General features: G+C 47.4%; 1 protein-coding gene across 6 annotated transcripts in view; it reads right to left on the bottom strand.

The window, feature by feature from the left end:
* LOC123354232 (protein-arginine deiminase type-2-like) overlaps positions 1 to 25,172 on the bottom strand; it is a 162,121-nt gene that overhangs the window by 68,129 nt on the left and 68,820 nt on the right. For 2 of the 6 annotated variants that reach the window (XM_044996050.1, XM_044996052.1), the window contains exon 1: positions 9,908 to 10,052. The exons of 3 other annotated variants lie outside the window; for them this stretch is intronic. In XM_044996050.1, coding sequence (XP_044851985.1) covers positions 9,908 to 9,999 — 92 coding nt within the window. In that variant the 5' untranslated portion in view covers positions 10,000 to 10,052. Of the gene's footprint in view, positions 1 to 9,907; positions 10,053 to 20,115; positions 20,219 to 25,172 lie in introns of those variants that run through there. One more of the 6 variants, XM_044996056.1, reaches the window with a different exon arrangement.

Raw genomic sequence — 25,172 nt, 5'->3', positions numbered from 1 at the left:
GGCGAGGCATCATTTTTTTGGAGTCGTGATGCCCTATAAGGAGCATTTTGTGGTTCGTCCAGGAGAGGGGCAGGGGATTGGTTCATGGAGTTGTCCATCAATCCTCAGCACGTCCTTCTCAGCAAGATCTGCTGTTGGAAAGGTCTCCGCTTGGGACTGTCCCTTTGAGGACATCTCTTTTCCATTTACAATTTACTGGGGAAATTCAGTCAGTCAGTCTTGGTAAGAGAGACCAACCAGGCCAGGTGCAGATTTCTAGCACCTCTGGCCGAGTCGGAGGCCAGCTGAGCTCAGCACAACAGGAAGGGCAGGTGCTCACCAAGGTGGAACTGCAGAGGGAAGGGCTCTTTAGCAGCTGACAATGGGATTTTGCCCCCGTTCCAGCCATCAGTATAGGCATACTAGTGCTAACTCTTGTGCCAAGCAGGCCAAGTCACTATTAACACCAGTTTCTAGCAGAGTTTAGTGCCACCAGTGCAAATCGAAGCTTTCCATTTCTGCGCTTGGAGTTGATCCTAGTGTCCCGTCACCAAAGCCTAGAATCAAGGCAAGCAAGGACATGAAACTTGCTGGAAAACACTCCAAGGAAAAAATAGCACTTTAAGGGTTCCTCCCAATGTCAGTACACCTCTACCTCGATATAACATGACCCGATATAACACGAATTTGGATATAACACGGTAAAACAGTGCTCTGGGGGGTGGGGCTGCGCGCTCTGGTGGATCAAAGCAAGTTCGATATAACGCGGTTTCACCTATAATGTGGTAAGATTTTTTGGCTCCCGAGGACTGCATTATATAGAGGTAGAGGTGTACCTTCTTCCCAATCCCCTCATTGCTTCCAACATCTGAATCTTCACTCCCGAGAACCTGGTCCTTGTAACAAGGAATCCAAGTCTCCACAAAAACCAATGTCATTTGCCCAAACTCCTATGTACTGAAAAACCCCACAGCACTAACTCTTCACGCACCCTCATTCGTCTTCCCCACCCCATCTTCCCTCTGCAATGGCCTTTTCACTACTTTGCTTGATTTTTTAAAAACCTATTTTAAAAAACCAAAACCAAACACCCATCAAACAACTCCCATCCCCAAACAACCTAATATTATAAACTACTGGGCCGTCACCTGGTGCCTGAGCTATATCAAACAGCTAGCACAGGTGAATGATCCTTTATGCCCTTGAAATTCACATGCCAATGCAGGCCTGTGCACTGAAAGGCAGCTTACTGTGATTTGGCAATTACAGAAGCCCTGGGGCAGGGCTTTCTTGAGCAGCGTGAAAACTTGGAGAGGCAGCTCCAGCTGCTAAATTCTGGCTTATAAATACCAGGTCAGCAGCAGTGCCAATTCCTCAACAAATGAGTTTTCATTATGTTAATAGAGTCGCTGGAGGCCAGAATCCCTCCGCAATGCTCACCAGGAAAGCCCTCTCGCTGGCTCTCCAAGGGACAGGCGGAGACTCGGGACACCCGGGTCATGGCCTCCAGGAGGGTTGTGTATGGAAGTTCCAGGTGAATTGGCTACAGGGCCTTCAGCAAGCACAGAGGAGCATGATGCCTTTCAGAAACGTTCAGAGCAGAGACTGTTCTGCCCACCCACTGGCCCCTCTGCAGGTTTTAAGAACTTGTCTGCTCCTTAATCTAGTCCCATCAAACTCTGTAGAGAAACCCCATCTGCCTGGCCTCCTATCCACCTGTTGTTTCTTGTCCGCCACGTACACGGCCTGCTCTTTCAGGCAAAGACCATTTTTCTGTTGTACAGCTCCTAGCACAATGGTCTTTGGCGATATACATAAATCATATTTACAGTCAGAGATTTTAGGGGAAAATCCCCAGCCCAGGCTACCACTAGAGGGAGCTGTAGTGTCAACAAAGCTTTTGTTTTTTCTCTTTTTAAGCCACATCATCAATTACCTGCCTGGGCCGTGAAATGGACAAATACTACACCACCCCCCTCAGCTTCACCCGACTGCTGATACTACGTGGAGGGGCAGAGAGAAAGAGAAGAGAGAAAAGGGAATGAGAAGAGCATCATTTTTAGACAGCTGCTTGTATTAATTGTTTCTTTGGGCTGCCAACCCCTCCCCCAGCCCGGTGAAATCCTAAAATTCATAATGCGCATCTGACCATGTGTTTGTAATAACCCCAATAGACAAAAGTTCTATAGAAACGCCCTCCTCTGACAGACAGATTATTTTCTCCCCACTGGCTCAGGACGTCCAATAGAGCAGAAATAGAGCGACAGCGATTCCATTGTGCCTCGTCGTGGGAAAAAGTCTCTCTGCAGCGTTGCCAAGAGCAGTGGTGCAAGTGGAGCCCTGCGAGCGGTTAGGTTCCTGCTGCACAGACTGCAGGGGGAGTGAAAACCATCAGGCTGGATTCTGCTAAACACTGGGGTGACGCCATTGATTTCCAAGGAGTGGCCATGAACTTGGAGCAGGCTGGGGCGGTTGTAAACGGCAGCAAAGTTCCGCTCATCGGCTTTTATGGGAGCTATGGTGTGAAAAGTGTTTAGAAAACAGGGCCCAGCCTTCTGGAGCGGATGAGAAAAACTTCCGCTAACATTCCACTTTCCCTATGGGTGCTCAACCCGCACTCCACCCCTTTGCCCAAGGCTCCACCCCTGCCCCACCTCTTCCCACCCCCATTCTGCCCCTCTCCCTGAGCATGCCCTGCCCTCACTCCTCCCACCCCAGAGCCTCCTGCTTGCTGCTAAACACTTGATCCGAGGCAGACAGGAGGTGCTGATTGGAGGGGGCACCGGTGGGTGGGAGGGCTGGGGGAGGAGCTGATTGACAGGGCTGCTGGTAGATGCTGAGGACCCACTATTTTTTACCCAGCCCCGGAGCACCCACAGAGTCGGTGCCTATGATCTGGACAATAAAGAACTACTTTTTTTTTTTTTTTTAATTCTCAGCAGCGTAGTGATGACTAAATTCAAACCAACCCCTTAACATCCTCTAAGTATCGAGGATCCCAAGCACATTCTTAAAAAGCCTGGTACATACACACACACAGCTCCCGCCAACTTCATTCGACGGGGTAGCGCGGTCTAGTGGACAGGGACTTAGGAGACCTGGGTTCATATCCCAGCTCAGCCTTAGGCTTTCTGTGTGACACTGGGCAAGTCACTCAGTCTCACCTGATACCTCACAGGGTGTTGCAAAGGGGGAAAAAAAATCCATTAATCATTAGGATGCACTCGGGTACTATGGTGATGGGGACCAGCTGGGTAGGGAGAATCTTAGAACTGTAGGGCTGGAAGGGACCTTGAGAAGCCACCTAGTCCAGCCTCCCGTGCTGAGGCAGGACCATGTATATCTAGACCAGCCCTGACAGGGCCTGGTTATGAGTTTAGGGCTTCAGAATGTATGTCAGGTGTAAGAGGCCCCATACCAAGAAAATAAATGAATTATATATTCAATGTCCTTTCTGTGACAATAATTAAACACGAAAGCTTTATGGTTGCATAGATACAAAGGCAAACTTGTAAAAATAGAATAATCATCTAACTAAAACATTTTGCAAGATGCCTGTTTGCATTATAAAATAGTTTCAAATTAACATTTTCGTCTCCGATTTCTTAATTAGTAGATATGAAAACTTTATAGCTACAGGAACCCAGAAGCAGTTACAGTTACACAGACCAGCTTACTTATTAGAAGCAACCTGCCATATGTCTGTTCGCACATCACGTTAATTTTAAACGCATTTTCTTTCATGATTTTTGGAGAACAAAGTCACTGGTGATGTCCTCGAATGATAAGCTACGGAGTTCGTCACTTTCAATGCACAGAATGCTTAGGGTAGATTGCTGCAGGAAAAGCTTTTTCTAGGCAGAGATCTCTCTTTGCATTCACTTCTCTATCCTCGGTCTCCCCCAGGACCACTAATTAATCTCAAGTAAACACCTTGGACACACAGAATGACAACAAGCTATATGTGCGAAAGAGAAAGAAAGAATTTTCCAGGAAAAAGACTGGTAATCTCCAGATAAGCACTGAGAAAGTCAGAAAAACTAGCCTATATTCAAGCAAATATAATGAATATTGTAATAGCCTACAAATCATATATGCACATAGTTTGAAATAACTTGCTCACCGAGTACTCAGAATATTTTGATACATCTTCCTTCACTTCTCTCAAAACCCTCTATTTATCCTTTCATCAGCACTCTGATATTTACTGCGAAGGTTCCCGAAACTGACAGAGGGAAGCCAACACAAATTTATCCTCCTCAAGATCCACTCGACCCAAGTCCATAAGACAATCCCCTGCAAACAATCACGTGAAGCACGGCTAGCGCATGAAAGCAGCGTGTTCAGCAAGACATACAACTGTCCGTATGTACAGATCAGAAGAAGAACACACACAAACACCTAAGAAAACAGAGAAAAACAGGAGCGAAGGCACTATACGACTGTGCGTCTGGACCGTAAACAAAAGATGGTGGCCTTCCGGCTATTACCAGCCAAGGGGGACTTTATATGTGACATCACTCCTAGGATGAGTCCCATATGAGTATTAGCTTGCCAGGATTGCGTCACGACACTGCCGTCTCCGACCTCACATTTTTCCTGGTTTTATCGGCAGTGAGATTTATTTATTGAAATAAGTTATGAAGGCATGGTCAGAACGTTACCAATAGCAGCTTGCCAACAAAACGCGGCCTTAGCAGAATTACTCGTAGAAATACTAACTTTACAAGTGCAGTTATCGTTTTTTCCTCAGCCCTGACCTCCCACCTGTCAATAATGAACAATTAGTGACGGGTAAGGGTATTTGTGTAGGCAGATGTGTATATTTGTCATATTTGAATGAAAACGTCGATATCTAGAGAGAATCCCCCCCCCCCCGCCCCACCATATCTCCTTTGTTTATCAACTGATTTTGATAACCTTTGAAATGGAGTCAGATTTTTCTTTTTTAGAGGGCCCTCATATTGCAAGGCCCTAAACTATAGCTTAGTTAGCTTATGCCTTAATCTAGCCCTGCCTGATAGGGGTTTGTCCAACCTGTTCTTGAAAACCTCCAAGGATGGCAATTCTACAACCTCTCTAGGTAACCTGACCAGTGCTTACATAGCCTTGAAGTTACAACGCTTTTCCTAATATCTAATCTAAATCTCGAGTTAGTGGCCATGGAGAACAATAGATCACCATCCTCTTTCGAACCGCCCTGCACATATTTGAAGACTGTTATCAGTCTTCTTCTCTTAAGACGACATGTCCAGTTTTTTCACCTTTCCTCATAGATCAGGTTTTCTAAACCCTTCGTCATTCTTGTTGCTCCTCTCCAGACTCTCTCAAATTTGTCCACAGGTTTCCCAAAGAGTAGTGCCCAGAACTGGACACAGTTCTCTGGCTGAGGTCTCACCAGTGGAACAATTACCGCCTGTGTCTTACATACAACACCCCTGTTAATACATCCCTTTGTGCAACTGCATCGCATTGCTGGCTCAGATTCCATTTATGATCCACTCGAACCCCCACGTCCTTTTCAGTAGTATTACTGCCTAGGCAGTAATTCCTCATTTTGTAGCTGTGCGTTTCATTTTTTCTCTTCCAGTACAGTACTTCGCACTGGTCTTTACTGAATTTCACCTTGTTGATCTCAGACCAATTCTACCATTTATCAAGGTCCCTTTGAATTTGGATCCTGTCCTCCAAAGTGCTTGCAACCCCTCCCAGTTCGGTGTCATCCATACATTTTTATAAGCATATTCTCCCCTCTGTTATCCAAGTCATTAATGAAAATATTGACCAGTACTAGAGCCAGGACAGACCTCTGCGGGACCCCATTAGATATGTTCTCCCAGTTTGACAGCAAACCATTGACAACTCCTCTTTGAGTACAGTTTTTCAACCAGCTGTCCACCCACTTTATAGTAGTTTCATCTAGACTGCATTTCCCTGCTTTGCTTCTGAGAACGTCACGTGGGACTGTGAGAGACAAGGTGGGGGAGGTAACATCTTTTATAGGATCAACTCCTGCTGGGCTGGAGAGAGTTATCCTGGAACCAACACGGCTACAAACAACGCTGCACATGGGACTGAGCCAAAAGCCTTATTAAAATGGAGATAAATCATGTCTACTGCTTCCTCCCATTCCACTAGGCCAGTTTCCCCATCAGAAAAGGAAAGTCTGGCGTAATTTATTCTTGGCAAGTCCATGCCGGCTATTAGTTATCACCCTATTATCCTCTAGCTGCTTACAACATGACGTAGAGTGTTACTGTCGGACCACGTTTTCCCCTGATCATTTCAGGGCGCCATGGGTCCATTTCTGACGGAGAACATCGCATTTCCACCCTCCACGCAAAGGGTCTGCAAATCTAACCCATTCACAGACAGTGCCCAGCACGGATGCTTTGCTTCATGCAAATATGTCTCTCTAAAGTCTTTAAAGCTCTGCTTCCCTGGGTTCACAGCGGCCCGGTTTTTAAAAGCCCAAGGGACTATTTGCCAGCACCATGGCAGAGGGCCAGGAAAAGTGCTGTTTGAAGGAGGAACGGAGCACCATCAGCCGTAAATAAGAGTTTACAATGATAACAACGGTTTATATTGGATTAAGAGAGCTCATAGCTGATGGCTGGCTGTTAAAAATATAGACAATATATCTCCTGGACCACAAAGGGACAGCTAAATGTTTATTCCCTTCCCAGCTTACCACCTGCTGACCAGCTGTTTTGCAGCATAGCTCTACCAGCTGCATGACATCTTCCTAGAAATAATATGTAACTCGTAAATAAAGTCATCAGAATTCCATAAGGATCACAGACGTTATGCATGGAGGACCATTCAGATCACTGAGCCTATCCATCTGTAAAGGCAGAGCACACTCCTCACACAGAGCATGCATCAGATAGGACACAGGAGAACGGCCACACTGGGTCTGAGCAATGGTCCAGCCAGCCCAGTGTCCTGTCTTCCAACAGTGGCCAGTACCAGAAGCTTCAGAGGCAATGAACAGAACCTGGACCGGGACACCCCAGATCTGAATTTTGTGGCTTTGCCTCAACGCTGAAGAGCTGAACCAAAATCCCATATCAAACCACCCCCAATCACTGGGGTGTCAGTGACTGCTGGATTTGAATTTTGCAGCCATAATTACAAATTTGAGGCTGTCTGAGCACAGACCTTTAAAGCATCTACAAGCCTTTTTAGCCTGCTGCTGCATAGTGTGGTGTGTTGCCCGCACCCAGGGCAATGAAAGTGCTGGGAAGTCTCCCTGCAGCATACCTATTAGCAAATGAGGATTAATACTGGCCTCAGGGTATCAGTGTGACCTAGTGGCCAGAACACTGGACTGGGCATCAGGAGACCTGGGTTCTATTTCCAGGTCTGTGTTTGGCTTTCTGTGTGACCTTGGACAAGTCGCTTCCCCTCCCTGGGCCTCAGTTGCCTCATCTGTGAAATGGGGATAATGATACTGAACTCCTTTATAAAGTGTGTTGAGAGCCACTGATGAAGAGCACTAGACTAGAGCAAGGAGCTGCCACGAGGTGGCTGGTAATGAATACTTGAAGGGCTTTGAGATCCACAGACATGACACAAAAGCTGGCTCTAGATTAAGGAAATCCCCATCAGTGCAAGTCACTACTGTGATGCAGCCCTCTCGTAAAGACGTGCTGCACTGGTGCAAAGAGGGGATTTATGCCAGTGCTGTTTGCTTTGGTGACTGGATTATGCTGCCCTGCTGCTGTATGCCCTTGCACAGTGCCGCGTGTTTATGTTAAGGACTTTGCCCGGGGATAATTGCATCAATCTGTTTGCACAGGTGCAAATTTCTTTAATGTTGCCAAGGTCAAAATCTTGTGTTTTCTCAAGCCACATTCAACCTAAGAAGCGGCTGGTGTCAGTGTCCTGGAAAGGGAAGCAGAGATTGTGTTTCCTGCAAACAGCTCCTTTTAGCAGTGGAGGACGGGCACAACCAGCCAGCGACACCCATGGGAACAGAGTGCTCCACAGAAAGGGGGGTGTGTGGGGAAATCCAGCTGGCATCTCCACCAAGGTTCACGGTGTTGTGATCCTTGGATGCCTTGCTACTTACATTATACAAGAAAGAACGCCACAGCCACCGCCCTGTTGACATCGCTCTCACCCCCCCAGGCACCTCCGATGGACAAGTGAAGAGACCTGATTTTTGTTCTTTTTTTAAAAAAGTTGCATCTTACACCACTGGAAGTCCCAGGGACGTGGCAAGGTTGGGTCAGGCCTGCTCCGGAGCTGGCAAACCACTCCACCACCTCCTGCCCCAGCACATGCAGCAGCAGCAACATCAGAAGTGAAGGAATCCAGGGCTCAGGACAGAATCTGACTCTGCCACCAGCTGCTCCTGGGGCCATGACTGACTGACACCCACATGTCACACACACACACACCCTTCACATGCTGGATTGCAATCCCCCAGGCACTGCTTAAGTAGCATTTAAGTGACCACACATTAAATAGGAGCTTGCTAGGGGAGGGGAGATGGGTGCAAAGGGGCGGGATGGGGAACCCGTAACAGGGCAGGTGAGCTGCAGGAAGGAGGATGGGGCATTACAGCTACAAAAGAAAAATAATTCCTTGCTGCGGGGAATGGGGGAGCAGTGAGCACTGGCTGAGATCAGGAGGTGAAAGGTGCCTGGGTGTAGATGGAGCAGTAAGTGGGTGGATCAGGGAGAGGTGCCAAGGGAAGGCTGCAGGGGCAGTGTGTTGGTGGATGCAATAAGGGAAGGGTGCTTCAGTGTAAGGGGTGTGTGTGGGGGGGTAGGTACAGCAGAAGAAGGGTGCCTGGGTGCCCAGGGGCACAGTGAGTGTCTGCAACAGGGGAAGGGTGCCTGGGGGTGCAGTGGGGGGGGGGTTGCAGCGGGGAAGGGTGCCCAGGTGCTGGGGTCACATGGGGGTGTGTGGCAGGGGAAGGGTCCTGCTTTGAGCAGGGGGTGGGACTAGATACCTCCCAAGGTCCCTTCCAACCCTGAGATTCTATTATTCTAAGGGTGCCTGGGGTTACAGCCTGGGGGTGCAGAGTGTGTGTGTGGTGGGGGGGGGAAGGGTGCCCAGGTGCTGGGGTCACAGTGTGTGTGGCAGGGGAAGAGTGCCTGGAGGTGCAGTGGGGGAGAAGGGTGCCCAGGTGCTGGGGTCACCCGAGGGGTGCGGGGGAGAAGGGTGCCCAGGTGCTGGGGTCACCCGAGGGGTGCAGGGGGAAGGGTGCCCAGTTGCTGGGGTCACCCGAGGGGTGCAGGGGGAAGGGTGCCCAGGTGCTGGGGTCACCCGAGGGGTGCAGGGGGAAGGGTGCCCAGGTGCTGGGGTCACCCGAGGGGTGCAGGGGGAAGGGTGCCCAGGTGCTGGGGTCACCCGAGGGGTGCAGGGGGAAGGGTGCCCAGGTGCTGGGGTCACCCGAGGGGTGCAGGGGGAAGGGTGCCCAGGTGCTGGGGTCACCCGAGGGGTGCAGGGGGAAGGGTGCCCAGGTGCTGGGGTCACCCGAGGGGTGCAGGGGGAAGGGTGCCCAGGTGCTGGGGTCACCCGAGGGGTGCAGGGGGAAGGGTGCCCAGGTGCTGGGGTCACCCGAGGGGTGCAGGGGGAAGGGTGCCCAGGTGCTGGGGTCACCCGAGGGGTGCAGGGGGAAGGGTGCCCAGGTGCTGGGGTCACCCGAGGGGTGCAGGGGGAAGGGTGCCCAGGTGCTGGGGTCGGCAGGGGAAGGGTGCTGGGGTCACCCGGGGGGGTGCGGCAGGGGAAGGGTGCTAGGTGCCCAGGGGTGCTGGGGTCACCCGGGGGGTGTAGCAGGGGAAGGGTGCTGGGGTCACACAGGTGGGTTCAGGGGGGAAGGGTGCCCCGGGGGTGTAGGGGGGAAGGGTCACCCGGGGGTGCAGGGGTCACCCGGGAAGGGTGCCGGGACGCTGCCCCGGGGACCGACACTCACCCGTATACGTCGGCGGAGATCTGGGTGCCCAGCACGGACACCGCCTCCATGCGGCTCCCGTACTGCAGCCGGAGAGTCCGATCCCGCAGCATCTCCCCGCTCAGCAGCCCCCGGCCGCCGCTCGCTGCTGCCTCCCGCGCGTCCGGCCCCACCTGCCGCCAGGTGCGTCCGAGCCCGAGCGGCTCCCGCGGCAGCGAGCCCCGGCTTATCCCCCCCTCCCGGCCCAGCCACGCCCCCTCCGCCCCTAGCGGGCCCCCAGGGAGCCAATCAGCGGCAGCAACCTGCCCCCAGGGTGGGGCCGGCTCCGGGCTCAGCTTCGCCTTTATTTTTAAACAAGGGAAGTTTTGGACAATTTCCCCCTCGTGTAACCCCGTCTCCATTTCCCTCCCCCATCGCCCGGGGGCTGCAGCCACACTACAGGGGACGTGAACATGGGGGCGGGGTACAGACCCCAGACAGCTCCAAGCCCCAGGCAAGGGGCTCCCCCCGCTGTCCCAAACTCACACCACAGCTGAGCTGTAGACCGATTCCCTCTAGACCATCAGGGTTGGAAAAGACCTCAGGAGGTATCTAGTCCAACCCCCTGCTCAAAGCAGGACCAATCCCCAGACAGATTTTTACCCCAGTTCCCTAAAAAGCCCCCTCAAGCAGTGAACTCACAACCAGTGGTTTCCCCAGGAATTGAAATTAGGGGGGGTGTTCGAATTTACAGGGGGGGTGTCAGGACCAATGAGATATGTAAAAGAGATATGAATAAAGTAAATGTTTTGTTAGGATTATGCAAATTTAACATAAGAATAATGCAAGTTACACCAAAACACATAACAGGTCTAGATTTCTAAAAAATATATACATTTAAAAAAAAAGTATTTAATTTAAATTGACTTTTGAAAAGTAAGCCATCATAGGGTAAGAGGGAAGATCCTCTCATGGATCAGTAACTGGTTAAAAGATGGGAAACAAAGGTTAGGAATAAATTATCAGTTTTCAGAATGGAGAGAGATAAATAGTGGTATCCCTGAGGGGTCGGTACTGGGACCAGTGCTGTTCAACATATTCATAAATGATCTGGAAAAATGGGTAAACAGTGAGGTGGCAAAATTTGCAGATGATACAAAACTATTCAAGATAGGTAAGTCCCAGGCAGACTGCGAAGAACTACAAAGGGATCTCATAAAAGTGGGTGACTGGGCAACAAAAATGGCAGATGAAATTTAATGTTGATAAATGCAAAGTAATGTACATTGGAAAACAATCTCAACTATACATACAAAATGAAGGAGTCTGAATTAGCTGTTAACACTCAAGAAAGATCTTGCAGTCATTGTGGATAGTTCTCTGAAAACATCCACTCAGTGTGCAGTGGCAGTCAGTGATTCCCAACATTCTGTTTGCTTCTTTAAAAAGAACAGGAGCACTTGTGGCACCTTAGAGACTAACAAATTTATTTGAGCATAAGCTTTCGTGGGCTACAGTCCACTTCAACGGATGTAGCCCACAAAAGCTTATGTTCTTTTTGCAATACAGACTAACACGGCTGCTCCTCTGAAACCTTTGCTTTTTTAAGAAAGGGATAGATAATAAGACAGAAAATATCATATTGCCTCTATATAAATCCATGGCACATGTACACCTTGAATACTGTGTGCAGATCTGGTTACCTTATCCCAAAAAAGACATACTGGAAATGCAAAAAGTACAGAGATGGGCAACTAAAATGATTAGGGGTATGAAACAGGAGAAGAAATTAAAATGACTGGGAATTTTCAGCTTAGAAAAGAGACAACTTAGGCCTGGTCTACACTAGGACTTTAATTCGAATTTAGCAGCGTTAATTCGAACTAACCGCTCAACCGTCCACACCAGGAAGCCATTTAATTCGAACTAGAGGGCTCTTTAGTTCGAATTTGGTACTCCACCCCGGCAGGTGGAGTAACGCTAAATTTGACATGGCTAGTTCGAATTAGGCTAGGTGTGGATGGAAATCGAACTTAGTAGCTCCGGGAGCTATCCCACACTGCACCACTCTGTTGACGCTCTGGGCAGCAGCCCGAGCTTGGATTCTCTGCCCAGCCACACAGGAAATGACCCGCGAAAATTTGAATTCATTTTCCTGTCTGGGCGGTTTGAATCTGACGTTCTGGTTGCACATCGGGGCGAGCTCCGCAGCACCGGCAGCAATGCAGAGCTCTCCAGCAGAGGAGTTCATGTAATCTCTGAATAGAAAGAGGGACCCGGCATAGACTGACCGGGAACTCTTCGATCTGATCGGTGTGTGGGGCGAGGAGTCTGTGCTTTCGGAGCTGCGCTCCAACGAACGGAATGCAAAGACCTACGAGAAGGTCTCCAAAGCCATGATCCAGACAGAGGATACAGCCGTCATGCAACGCAGCGCCGCGTGAAAATCAAGGACCCCAGACAAGCCTACCAAAAAATCAAAGCGGCCAACGGACGCTACGGAGCCTGCCACCACTGCCCCACCAGTGACCATGGACTCTGATGATGGGACAGTGTCGACGGACAGTTCCTCGACGATGTTCACGGACGGGGAAGATGAGGAAGGGTTTGTGGAGGACGAGGCAGGCGATAGCGCTTACAACGCTGGTTTCCCCGACAGCCAGGATCTATTCATCACCGTCACGGAGATCCCCTACCAACCCTCCCCGGCCAGGAACCCGGATCCTGAATCAGGGGTAGGATCTGTCGGTAAGTGCTTTAACCATGTTAACTTTTATTCTTAATATAACAGGAATCTGAAGTGTGTGAAAAGGAGGTCTCTGTATATATGGTGATAGAACAGAAATCCTCCTGGGAGAATGCCACGAAGCTCTCCTGCCGTTAATCGATAAGCATCAGCAGGAGGTTCCTGGGGAGAGCTGCCTTATTGGGTGCTCCGTGGTAGCACACTTTTCCGCGCGAGGCTTTCATGCGGTATTCAGGGAGCACTGCCTCCCAGAGCACGGCTGCAGAGGTCCGTGGTTCGTGCTAGATTTCACGCAGCATGCGCTCTCTATCTCCTTCAGTGCCCGTCCTCACGGTGATCTCGCTCGGAGACTCCTGCATCTAAGTAGGGGAAGAAATGTTACGTTACGCCTGGTCCAAAGTATTTTTAATAAATAAACGGACAGACGGCATAGCACAGACTCAGCACGCAGCTGCGTGACGAGCGTAACGGAAAGCCAAACAATCAAATGGACGCTCATGGAGGGAGGGGGGAATGAGGACGCAAGGTATCCCACAGTTCCTGCTGTCTCCAAAAAGCATTTGCATTCTTGGCTGATCTCCAAATGCTTCTAGGGTCAAACACAGTGTCCGCGGTGGGTCGGGGCATAGCTCGGCAATTTACGCAGCCCCCCGACCCCCAGAAGTTAAAGGGAAAACAATCCTCTGTTGACTCTTTTACATGTCACCGTATCTGTACTGAATGCTGCAGATAGACGCGATGGTGCAGCACTCAACACCAACATCCTTGCTCCCCCCACGCTATGGATGGCTGATGGTACAATAAGATGGAAATCCATCCTCATCATCAGCCTATTGGCACATGGGGCAGTGCAAAAGGACTGGTAACCATAACGACCGTACCAACTTGCTTGGAACAGGTCGGTCAAGGCCGCCTGTTGCTAATTTTTCATGGTAGATGGTGCAGTATGGCTGGTAACCGTCCTCATCATTGCAACAGGGGGCTGAGCTCCATCAGCCCCCACCCTTCATTGTAAAGAAAAGATTCAATTGCCCCTGGACTAGCAGAGGGATGAGTGGCTCCCTCCTCCACACCCCTTAATGTCATCTCTGGACTATCATTGCAGCTGGAGGCTTCCTTCCACTCATTTCTCACAAACGACTACCTGTGTCTTATTCATGCATTCTATATTACTTCATCACACAAGTGGGGGGACAATGGTATTGGAACCCAGGAAGGCTGGGGGAAGAATGGAATGAACAGGTGGGGTTGTTTCAGGAGCACACCCTGTGAATAGCGTTCAGCTCAAAATTTATGCAGGATTGGACAGAGAGCAGCTGTGGTCTCTGGTTGTATGATACAGTGGTTCTCTAGTACACTTGCCCATAAGCTAGGCAGGACTGATTCTATTTTTAGATACCCAAAAAGGAGGGATTGACTCGGGGAGTCATTCCCAAATTTTGCTTTTGCGCCCCTGGCTGATCGACCAGGGGCACTTATGACAGCACCAAATGGCGCAGTGCAAAAGGACAGGTAACCATGACCATCTTATTACCATCTTCTTACCAGTTCATGGTATGGTAGACGGGGCAGTATGCCTGGTAACCATCGCTGCTGTCATGCAAAAGCATAAGCATGCTGCTGTGTAGCGCTGCTGGTCCGCCTCTGTCAGCGGCATCCAGTACACATACGGTGACATACACAAAAGGCAAAATAGGGTCCATTGTTGCCACGCTATGGCGTGTGCCAGGGCATTTCATGGAAAACGTGCTCGAAATGATTGTCTGCCATTGCTTTCCCGGAGGAAGGAATGACTGGCGACATTTACCCAGAATCCACCGCGCAAATGATTTGTGCAACAGCAGGCACAGGGGTCTCAACAAAAAATTCACAGAGACAGCCTAGACTCAGTTAATTGTTCGCAAAAAAGTATCATTGCAAGGAATTAACTAACTGTTTCCCATCTCACAGCTTCCACTGTCTCCAGACCTGCCACTGCATCCACCTCGCAGAGGCTGGCGAAGATTAGGCGGCGAAAGAAAAAGACAAGGGACACGATTTTCGATGAATGTGTGGGCTGCTACCTAGCCGAGGCGGACCAGCAGAGGCAGTGGAGGGAGAAAGTCTCTCTGTACCAGCGCTCACACAGCGAATGGGAGGAGAGGTGGCGTGAGGAACACAAGCAGGCGACTCAAGCAATGCTTGTACTACTGAGGGAGCAAACGGACACGCTCCGGCGACTTGTGTATGTTCTGCAGGACCGCTGCAGGACAGAGCCCCCGGCAGTATCTCTGCAACTGCCCTCCCCCGCCACAAAGTCACATTCCCCCCTCACCTCAAATAACCAGGAGGATGCCCGCCCTGGGCCGTGAATACTGTCACTGCACCCCAGCAGAGTGCTCAAGTAACCAAAAGCTCTCCTACCCTACGTTTGCATAAGTCCTTCCCTTCCGGACTCAAACAAGTCCCAATCCCAGTCCCATCCCATAACTGTGTACTTAAGTAATAAAAATACTTTGCTGTTAAGTACTGTTTCCGTCATGTTTCTTCACTGAAGACTGTGTTTGAATGGGGTGCGTGGGGAAGTGCGTTGCTAATTGCATAGGACAGGCACCTTTCGCAGGGTACAGACACGGGGGCCGGATCAGCAGCGGGTAACACACACAGTGCAGTCAGCAGGCACCGTGGTCGGTATGGGAGGTGGTTTCCAGGTTCTGTGTGGGCGGTGGGGATGTGACTTTTTAGCGGGGGAGGGCAGGTACAGATCTTATACAGCGGTCCTTGTCGTGGACCGCTGAGTCACGCAGCAGAGGAATCTGTATCCGTCCTCCTCCGCCACAAGGCCACATAGCCCCCCGCACACAGAATCCCAAAAAGGAGGGATGGCAGGCTCCGTTGAAACAAGCAGTCCGGCAATGCGGACCGCTGTAGGAGCAGGAGCCTGTCATTCCTTGAGTTTAGAGGCGGTCTTTACATCAGCGCACACCCTACCCACCGCAGTCTGCGTTCCAGTTTCGACCCTTTAACGAAAAGTCATGAATAAAGAAACCTCTCCTCAGTAACAGTGTGACATGTATTTTATTTTTACATGTGTCTTGGAAGTGGAGGAAACGGGGAGAACGGGGTATTTAACCGAAGAGGAGAGTCAACAGTAACTGGGTAAAGAAACAGGGGCAGGTTCAGCTTCTCTGTAAAGAAACTGAACAGTCACAGGTCACGCTGCTCGCTGGTATTTAAAGAGTTCCTTGTCGCTGTCCCAGGCGCCTGTATAGGGCTTCATGAGCAAGTGCATTAGCGGGCAGGCTGGGTCACCGAGGATCACTATAGGCAAATGCACATCCACAACAGTTATTTCGTGGTACGGGAAGAAACTACCTTCCAGCAGGCGTCTGAGCAGCCCACAGTTCCTGAGAACACACGCATCAGGAACCTTGCCCGGACATACGACGTTCATGTTGGTAAAACGTCCCCTATGGTCCCCCAGTGCTTGCAGAACCATTGAAAAGTAGCCCAATTTCTCAGCAGCTGAATGTGGAAGAGGTGGACGATAAAGTGCGAGGAGGAGAAAACGGCGAGGATCGCAGCGGGCTCCATGCTTGCAGTGCTGTGGCGTCCACGCTGTCACTGACCAGAAAAGTGCACGAACAGATTGCCCGCAGGCGTTTTCAGGGAGGGAGGGAGTGAGGGCGTGATTGACGGTTCAATGACGACAGTTACCCAAAACCACCCTCGACACATTTTTTCCCCCAGCAGGCATTGGGGGCTCTACCCAGCATTCCAATGGGCAGCGGGGACTGCGGGAACTGTGGGATAGCTTCCCACAGTGCACCGCTTCGAAAGTCGACGCCGGCCCCGTTAATGTGGACTCAGAAGTTCGAATTAGTGTATTTAGTATGGATACACAAATTCGACTTCATAAGGTCGAATCCACAAATTCGAATTAAGTAGATTCGAAATAGTCCTGTAGTGTAGACAAGGCCTAAGGGGGGATATGCTAAAGGTCTATAAAATCTTGACTGATGTGAAGAAAGTGAATAAAGTAAATGTTTTGTTAGGATAATCCAAATTTAACATAAGGAAAATGCAAGTTACACCAAAACACATAACAGATCTAGATTTCTAAAAAAAAAAAATTAAAAAAAAGTATTTAATTTAAATTGACTTTTGAAAAGTAAGCCATCATGGGGTAAGAGGGAAGATCCTCTCATGGATCAGTAACTGGTTAAAAGATGGGAAACAAAGGGTAGGAATAAATTATCAGTTTTCAGAATGGAGAGAGATAAATAGTGGTATCCTTGAGGGGTCAGTACTGGGACCAGTCCTATTCAACATATTCATCTGGAAAAATGGGTAAACAGTGAGGTGGCAAAATTTGCAGATGATACAAAATTATTCAAGATAGTTAAGTCCCAGGCAGACTGTGAAGATCTACAAAGGGATCTCACAAAACTGGGTGACTGGGCAACAAAATGGCAAATTAAAGTCAATGCTGATAAATGCAAAGTAATGCACATTGGAAAGCAATCTCAACTATACATACAAAATGATGGCATCTGAATTAGCTGTTAACACTCAAGGAAGAGATCTTGGAGTCATTGTGGATAGATCTCTGAAAACATCCACTCCATGTGCAGCAACAGTCACAAAAGCAAACAATGTTGGGAATCATTAAGAAAGGGATAGATAATAAGACAGAAAATATCATATTGCCTCTATATAAATCCATGGTACGTGCACACCTTGAATAGTGTGTGTAGATCTGGTCACACATCCTAAAATATATATATTGGAATTGGAAAAGGTACAGAGATGGGCAACTAAAATGATCAGGGGTATGAAACAGGAGGAGAGATTAAAGTGACTGGGAATTTTCAGCTTAGAAAAGAGATGACTAATGGGGATATGATAGAGGTCGACAAAATCTTGACTGGTGTGAAGAAAGTGAATAAGGAAATTTTATTTAATCCTTCACATAACACAAGAACTAGCAGTCACCCAATGAAATTAATAGGCAGCAGATTTTAAAAAAACAAAAGGAAGTATTTCTTCACACAATATAAAGTCAGCCCAGGGAACTCTTTGCCAGGGGATGCTGTGAAGACCAAAACTATAACAGGATTTTAAAAAGAACTAGATAAATTCCTGGAGAACAGGTCCATCTGTGGCTATTAGCCAGGATGAGAGGGATGCAACGCCATGCTCTGAGTGTCCCTAGCCTGTTTTCCAGAAGCTGGGAATGGGCAACAGGGGATGGATCACTTGATGATTCCCTGTTCTATTCATTCCCTCTGAAGCACCTGGCCTTGACCACTGTTGTAAGACAGGGTACTGGGCTATATGGACCATGGGTCTGACCCAGTATGACCATTCTTATGTAAAAATTAATTATAATAAAAATGTTTAGTACAGAAACTCCCCAACATAATGACCTCTCAAGATAGCAACAATGTGAGATAACAACCTTGGCAAATACTGCATTTTAAAAATCTTGGCCTACTGGGAAACATATTTATATAAGTTTCCATTCCCAGTCACAAATCTAGCATTCTGGAGCAAAGTGACTAAAATATAGTCCAACAAACAAATGTTTATTTAACATGCCCCTCACTTTTCCCTCCACCGCACTCCACTCACCGGTGTTGTCCTTGGTCAGTGGAGACTCAGAGTTCAGAGGTGCTTTCACGTGAGTACACCTTCCAGGTGGGGGACAAAAAGGCACAGTTTGCTCTGGCCACGGCTGTTCGTTGTGCCATGGTTCACTTTACCACTCTGTTGCCAATGGCCCTGCACAGTGACCTTCTGCTGTCACCTACCACTGTGACCTCTGCGAGTTGGTCTCTTGAGGTTCCACCAGCTCTCCGTGATTTCAGCTGAGCTCTCAGTGCGGGAACCTTGCTGCTAGTGCAGTCTGGGCTGTCTCTTACACAAAAACACTGTACCCACAGGAACACTGTCCCCACAACAGGACTAAGCAGATTGTCAGTGATTTCAGCTGCAGTGGTCACTTAACAGAACAAAAGACTATAGAGCCTAATCAGCTCTGTCTTTAAACAGTGGAGAGGGACAGGTCCCCACCCTCTCTCTTGATGCCTTAAAATCATCACAGACTAAGGGCTTGGCTACACTTACAAATTTGCAGCGCTGCAGCAGGGTGTGAAAACACACCCTCTGCAGCGCTGCAAATTGCGGCGCTACAAAGTGCCAGTGTAGTCAAAGCCCCAGCGCTGGGAGCCGCGCTCCCAGCGCTGTCCGTTATTCCCCACAGGGAAGTGGAGTACGGACAGCGCTGGGAGAGTTTTCTCCCAGCGCTGGTGCTTTGATTACACTTAGCGCTTCAAAGCGCTGCCGCGGCAGCGCTGCCGCGGCAGCGCTTTGAAATGCAAGTGTAGCCAAAGCCTAAGTACAGTTCTACTGCCCTTTACTCATACAATAAGAACAACATTTCATCCCCCCTTCCCCGACATTCAAGTGGTTTGTAACCCAACCCCAGCCAAAATCTATCACTTGGACAACACAGCTCTGTTTGCTGGATACCTAGGTAGATTAGGTGTGAATGTAAATATAATCTGGCCCTGAAGCCTTAGCCCCCAGCTCATCACTAGCTGTCAGGGAGAACTCATTTAGACTTTGCTTACAAATCATCATTGGAAATTATTAGGTTGGCCAACATCAACTAAATGAATGCACTGACATCATAAAAAACAGCTGTATAAGGAAGCAAGGAAGCTAGTCTATGTTCATACTTTTCAAATATATTATACTTTTTCAGATACACATATTTTATCAGCAAAGAATCCTATGGCACCTTATAGACTAACAGACGTTTTGCAGCATGAGCTTTCGTGGGTGAATACCCACTTCTTCGGATGCAAGTAGTGGAAATTTCCAGGGGCAGGTATATATATGCAAGCAAGAAGCAAGCTAGAGATAACAAGGTTAGTTCAATCAGGGAGGATGAGGCTGTGAATGGCTTGCCAACTACAGAACCAGTTTCTCCTCCCTTGGTTTTCACACCTCTACTGGTAGAACAGGGCCTCATCCTCACTGATTGAACTAACTTCGTTATCTCTAGCTTGCTTCTTGCTTGCATATATATACCTGCCCCTGGAAATTTCCACTACTTGCATCCGAAGAAGTGGGTATTCACCCACGAAAGCTCATGCTGCAAAACGTCTGTTAGTCTATAAGGTGCCACAGGATTCTTTGCTGCTTTTACAGATCCAGATTAACACAGATTACCCCTCTGATACTTGACATATTTTACCATACACTGTATAAGCTTTTAAAGTGTGTATTAATGTTTCAGTTTAAATTCAGATTTCCAAACAGTCACTAAATTGGTATGTAACTAGCTCACAAAACTTGGGGGGGTGTTGGGAAAATTCAGGGGGGGTGTAGGGAAATCACTGCTGACAACGCTAGATTTAGCAGGCCACTGCTCAAACCACTGAGCCATCCCTCCCCCCTAATCAACTACTCTCCTAGCCCAGCACACTGGCCCAGACAGAAATCTGGGGCCGCTCACGCTCTTAATCCAGTCCAAGATCTTCCTCCATAATGACATTGCTGCACAAGTATCACCTAGGAAACCTGAACCTGGCACAGTCCCTGGCGGCAGTGCAAGCAACATGCAAGAGTGTGCCAGTGTTGGGTGTGGTCTGCTTAGCACCCGAGAGGCCTTAGCTGCCGGCAGGTGCTGGGGTCACACGGGGGGGTGCTTCAAAATCAGCCACCATCTCTTTCCTTCCTCCTCCAGTGTGGTGCTGGTCTTACTAAGCAGAGACCATTGTCTGATGATTTGAAGAAGCCTCTCTCAAAACGGTCACATTTTTAACACTAAAGTTAGAGTGACAGTGTCATAGCTAAAAGTTGTGTTTAGGGAAAAAGCAGCAAGATGAATCTCTCTGGTGTGTGGGGCAGTTGGTAATTCACCCATTACTGAATCATTTAACAGGCAGTATGTTTATAGAAGTATATGGATTTTTTCTTTTGTTACTAGTGTCATTTGATGAGTTTATTAATGTTCAAGTTGAATATATCTTTTTGAAACATACTTTAAAAAGAAAAATGTCTTCCCTGGGTTACAGGAGAACCAGCTTTAAATGATTAAACCTGAAAGAATTTTAGAAGCATCCAAAGATCCCAGTCAGAACTGAGACCCCTTTTGGTCCTAGATGCTGTGTAAACACACAGCAAAGAATCGTTCCTGTCCTGAAGAGTCTGGGTCCCTGATCTGCAAACATGCCCTGTTTGTACCCAACTCTAAACATACAATTTTTAACGTCATTTCTTGTGTGCAAAATTAAGAACATGAATAAGTGTTTGCAGGATCAGGGCCTAACTTAAGAGAAACAGCCACAGCAAATGCATATCAGACAATATGGAAAGGGGAGGGAAAACAAGGGTATTAGAAAGAAGGCCACATGTTTACACAGTCTGGCTTTGTGCACAGTTTAGTGGTTCTGAAGCCTTCAGGAGTTATTTTCCTGTGTGTGTGTATATATGTATATATAAGAGAGAGAGAGAGAGAGAGAGAGAGATCAGCAATCCCCACTAGTTCTTTACTTAGCCACTCAGCTGATGATTTCTTGTAGGCATCACAGCAGCAGTGGGTCTAGAGGAAGGATCTGATAGGACAGGACTTACTGGACTAGTTTGGGGAAGATGTTCCCTATTTAAGGAGAGGTATGAAAATAACCACAGAGAGGTTGACAATGAAAATAGTCACATTTTAGTCAATTTCGTTTCCGGATACCCGTGCCCTAGCCCCAGTGATCTAATCCAGTGGCTCTCCATCTTTCCAGACTACTGTACCCCTTTCAGGAATCTGATTTGTCTTGTGTGCCTCCCTCCCCCATTTCACCTCACTTAAAAACTATCAAAGGGAGAGCCGGGTTGGTCTGGATCTGTAAAAAGCAATAAAGAGTCCTGTGGCACCTTATAGGCTGACAGAAGTATATACAAAAACCTGTAGGAGAACACTTCAACCTCCCTGGACACACAATAGCAGATCTAAAGGTAGCCATCCTGCAGCAAAAAAAACCATCAGGACCAGACTTCAAAGAGAAACTGCTGAGCTTCAGTTCATTTGCAAATTTGACACCATCAGCTCAGGATTAAACCAAGACTGTGAATGGCTTGCCAACTACAAAAGCAGTTTCTCCTCCCTTGGTGGTCACACCTTAACTGCCAGAAGAGGGCCTCATCCTCCCTTATTGAACTAACCTCGTTAGCTCTGGCCTGATTCTTGCCTGCATATTTATACCTGCCTCTGGAAATTTCCATGACATGCATCCGACAAAGTGAGTATTCAACCACGAAAGCTCATGCTCCAATACTTCTGTTAGTCTATAAAGGTGCCACAGGACTGTCACTTTTAGGTTACAAATCAGTCATAAAAATACAAAAAAAGTGTCACACCACATTATTACTGAGAAATTGCCATAATAGAGGCTCAACTTAAATGTACACCCTAAATTAAAAAACATAATAAAAGAACCAAAGAAGTGCCACCGTGGCTAAACAAAGGAGACGAAGCCGTGAGAGACAAAAAGGCATCCTTTAAAAAGTGGAAGTTAAATCCCAGTGAGGAAAATGGAAAGAAGCATAAACTCTGGCAAATGAAGTGTAAAAATATAATTAGGAAGGCCAAAACAGAATTTGAAGAACAACTAGCCAAAGATTCAAGAAGTAATAGCAATTAAAAAAAAAGTGCATCAAAAGCAGGAAGCCTGCTAAACAACCAGTGGGGCCACTGGACCATCGAGGTTCTAAAGGAGCATTCAAGGATAAGGCCATTGCAGAGAAACTAAACGAATTCTTTGCATCAGTCTTCACAGCTGAGGATGTGAGGGAGATTCCCAAATCTGAACCTTCTTTTTAGGTGACAAATCTGAGGAACTGTCCCAGACTGAGGTGTCATTAGAGGAGGTTTTTGGAACAAATTGATAAGCTAAACAGTAATAAATCACCAGGGCCAGATGGGATTCACCCAAGATTCCTGAAGCAACTCATATGTGAAACTTCAGCACTACTAACTGTAGTTTGTAACCGATCATTTAAATTGGCTTCTGTACAAAATGGCTGGAGGATAGCTAATGTGACTCCAATTTTTAAAAAGGGCTGCAGAGGCGATCCTGGCAATATCAGACCTGTATGCCTAACTTCAGTATCAGGCAAATTGGTTGAAACTATAAGAATGAAATTGTCAGACATAGATTAACAATTTGTTGGGGAAAGTCAACCCGGTTTTTGTAAAGGGAAATCATGCTTCACCAATCTACTAGAATTCTTTGAGGAGTCTAAATTAGCTGTTACCACTCAAGAAAGATCTTGGAGTCATTATGGATAGTTCTCTGAAAACATCCACTCAATGTGCAGCAGCGTCAAAAAAGCTACAGAATGTTGGGAATTATTAAGAAAGGGAGAGATAAGACAGAAAATATCATATTGCCTCTATATAAATCCATGGTACGCCCACATCTTGAATACTGTGTGCAGATGTGGTCGCTCCATCTCAGAAAAGAGATATTGGAATTAGAAAAGGTTCAGAAAATGGCAACAAAAATGATTAGGAGTATGGAATGGCTTCCAAATGAGGAGAGATTAATAAAACCGGGACTTTTTAGCTTGGAAAAGAGATGGTTAAGGGGGGGGGATACGATTGAGGTCTATAAAATCATGACTTGTGTGGAGAAAATAGACAAGGAAGTGTTATTTACTCCTTCTTATAACACAAGAACTAGCGGTCATGAAATGAAATTAGTAGGCAGCAGGTTTAAAACAAATAAAAGGAAGTATTTTTTCACACAATGCACAGTCAACCTGTGGAACTCCTTGCCAGAGGATGTTGTGAAGGCCAAGACTATAACAGGGTTCAAAAAAGAACTAGATAAGTTCATAAAGGATAGGTCCATCAATGGCTATTAGCCAGGATGGGCAGGGATGGTGTCCCTAGCCTCTGTTTACCAGAAGCTGGGAATGGACGAAAGAGGATGGATCACTTGATGATCACCTGTTCTGTTCATTCCCTCTGGGGCACCTGGCATTGGCCACTGTCTGAAGACAGGATACTGGGCTAGATGGACCCTTGGTCTAACCCAGTATGGCCATTCTTAGGTTTTTATGCTTACTTTCTCATTTTTACCATATAATTATAAAATAAATCAATTGGAATATAAATATTGTACTTACATTTCAGTGTATAATATATTGTCTATATGAAATTTTAGTTTGTACTGACTTTGCTAATGCTTTTTATGTAGTCTGTTGTAAAACTAGGCAAATATCTAGATGAGTTGATGTACTCCCTGGAAGATCTGTGTACCCCCAGGGGTACACATAGGGTGACCAGATGTCCCAATTTTATAGGGACAGACCAGATTTATGGGTGTTTTTCTTACATAGGCTCCTATTACCCCCACCCCGTCCTGATTTTTCACATTTGCTGTCTGGTCACCCTAGGTACACGTACCTCTGGTTGAGAACCACTGATCGAATGTTGCAGTTGTAAGCTCTACAGGGAAATGATGTTCCTTTAAAAGCTGTTTCCACTGGCATTTTAAAATAAATAGAAATGTTTCTGAGTGTTGATTTATATTTTAACAAAATACAAGGCCAAATTTGACCTGACAGAATTGCTTTAAATATTTCCCACTCACCTCAATGGACATTTCACCTATCTCAAAAATTCTCTTTGTCAAGGATGAGCCCTCATCTGGTTAAAGTGTCCGGTTTGTTTCTCAACACTGGGGAAGTTTATCCTTCAATTTCAAAGTTAAAACAAAAGTACTTATTGTATTTAAGTGGTTCAGAATATTGTCTATTCATTTCCATTTCCATAGTTTTTGTCCTGAAAGATCTCAGACCATGTCACAAATGATGTACATACAACACCACTAACATGCAGCAACTTCTGGGGGAGAAGACCACTAACCAGAACACATCACCTCAATAGTGGGGAAATTTTACTCAAGCACACTGAGACAAATTGTGCCATCTATCACACAGAGCAGACCTTGACTGATTTTTTTAAAATGGTCTGTAGACAACTAGACTCACCCCTGCAGCGCCTCCTGCTGGTCTCTCAGGGAATTAGCTCAATTCAGCTCCAGAGCACCCTCTGCGGGCCAGTGATCCGCCTGGCCTCTGGCCCCTGTGTCCCTCCCTGGACCCGGTGCCCTTTTACATGGGGTGCTGCTTCCACCTCAGTTTGGCTTCCACCTCAGATACCGTAATGTCTACCCCCATATCTTCATTCCCATCAGTCCCTCTATCACTATTCCTTAGCCCTTCATTAGCCTAATTAAAGACCGAGGCAAAATATTCATTCAGATATTGTGCCATGCCAAGATTATCCCTAATCTCCACTCCGTTTAAAGTTTTAAGCGGTCCCACTTCTTCCTTCTTGGTTTTCTTCCTATTTATATGGCTAAAAAACCTTTTGCTATTGGTTTTAATCCCCTTCGCTAGGTCCATCTCCACCCGGCTCTTTGCCTTTCTCACTGCTTCCCTACACCCTCTGACCTCAATAAGGTAGGTTTCTTTGCTGATCCCTCCCATTTTCCACTCCTTGTACGCTTT

Source organism: Mauremys mutica, chromosome 21 (genome assembly GCF_020497125.1).
Source record: "Mauremys mutica isolate MM-2020 ecotype Southern chromosome 21, ASM2049712v1, whole genome shotgun sequence".
Taxonomy (NCBI): Eukaryota; Metazoa; Chordata; order Testudines; family Geoemydidae; genus Mauremys; species Mauremys mutica.
This window is presented reverse-complemented; position numbering and strand designations above follow the sequence as displayed.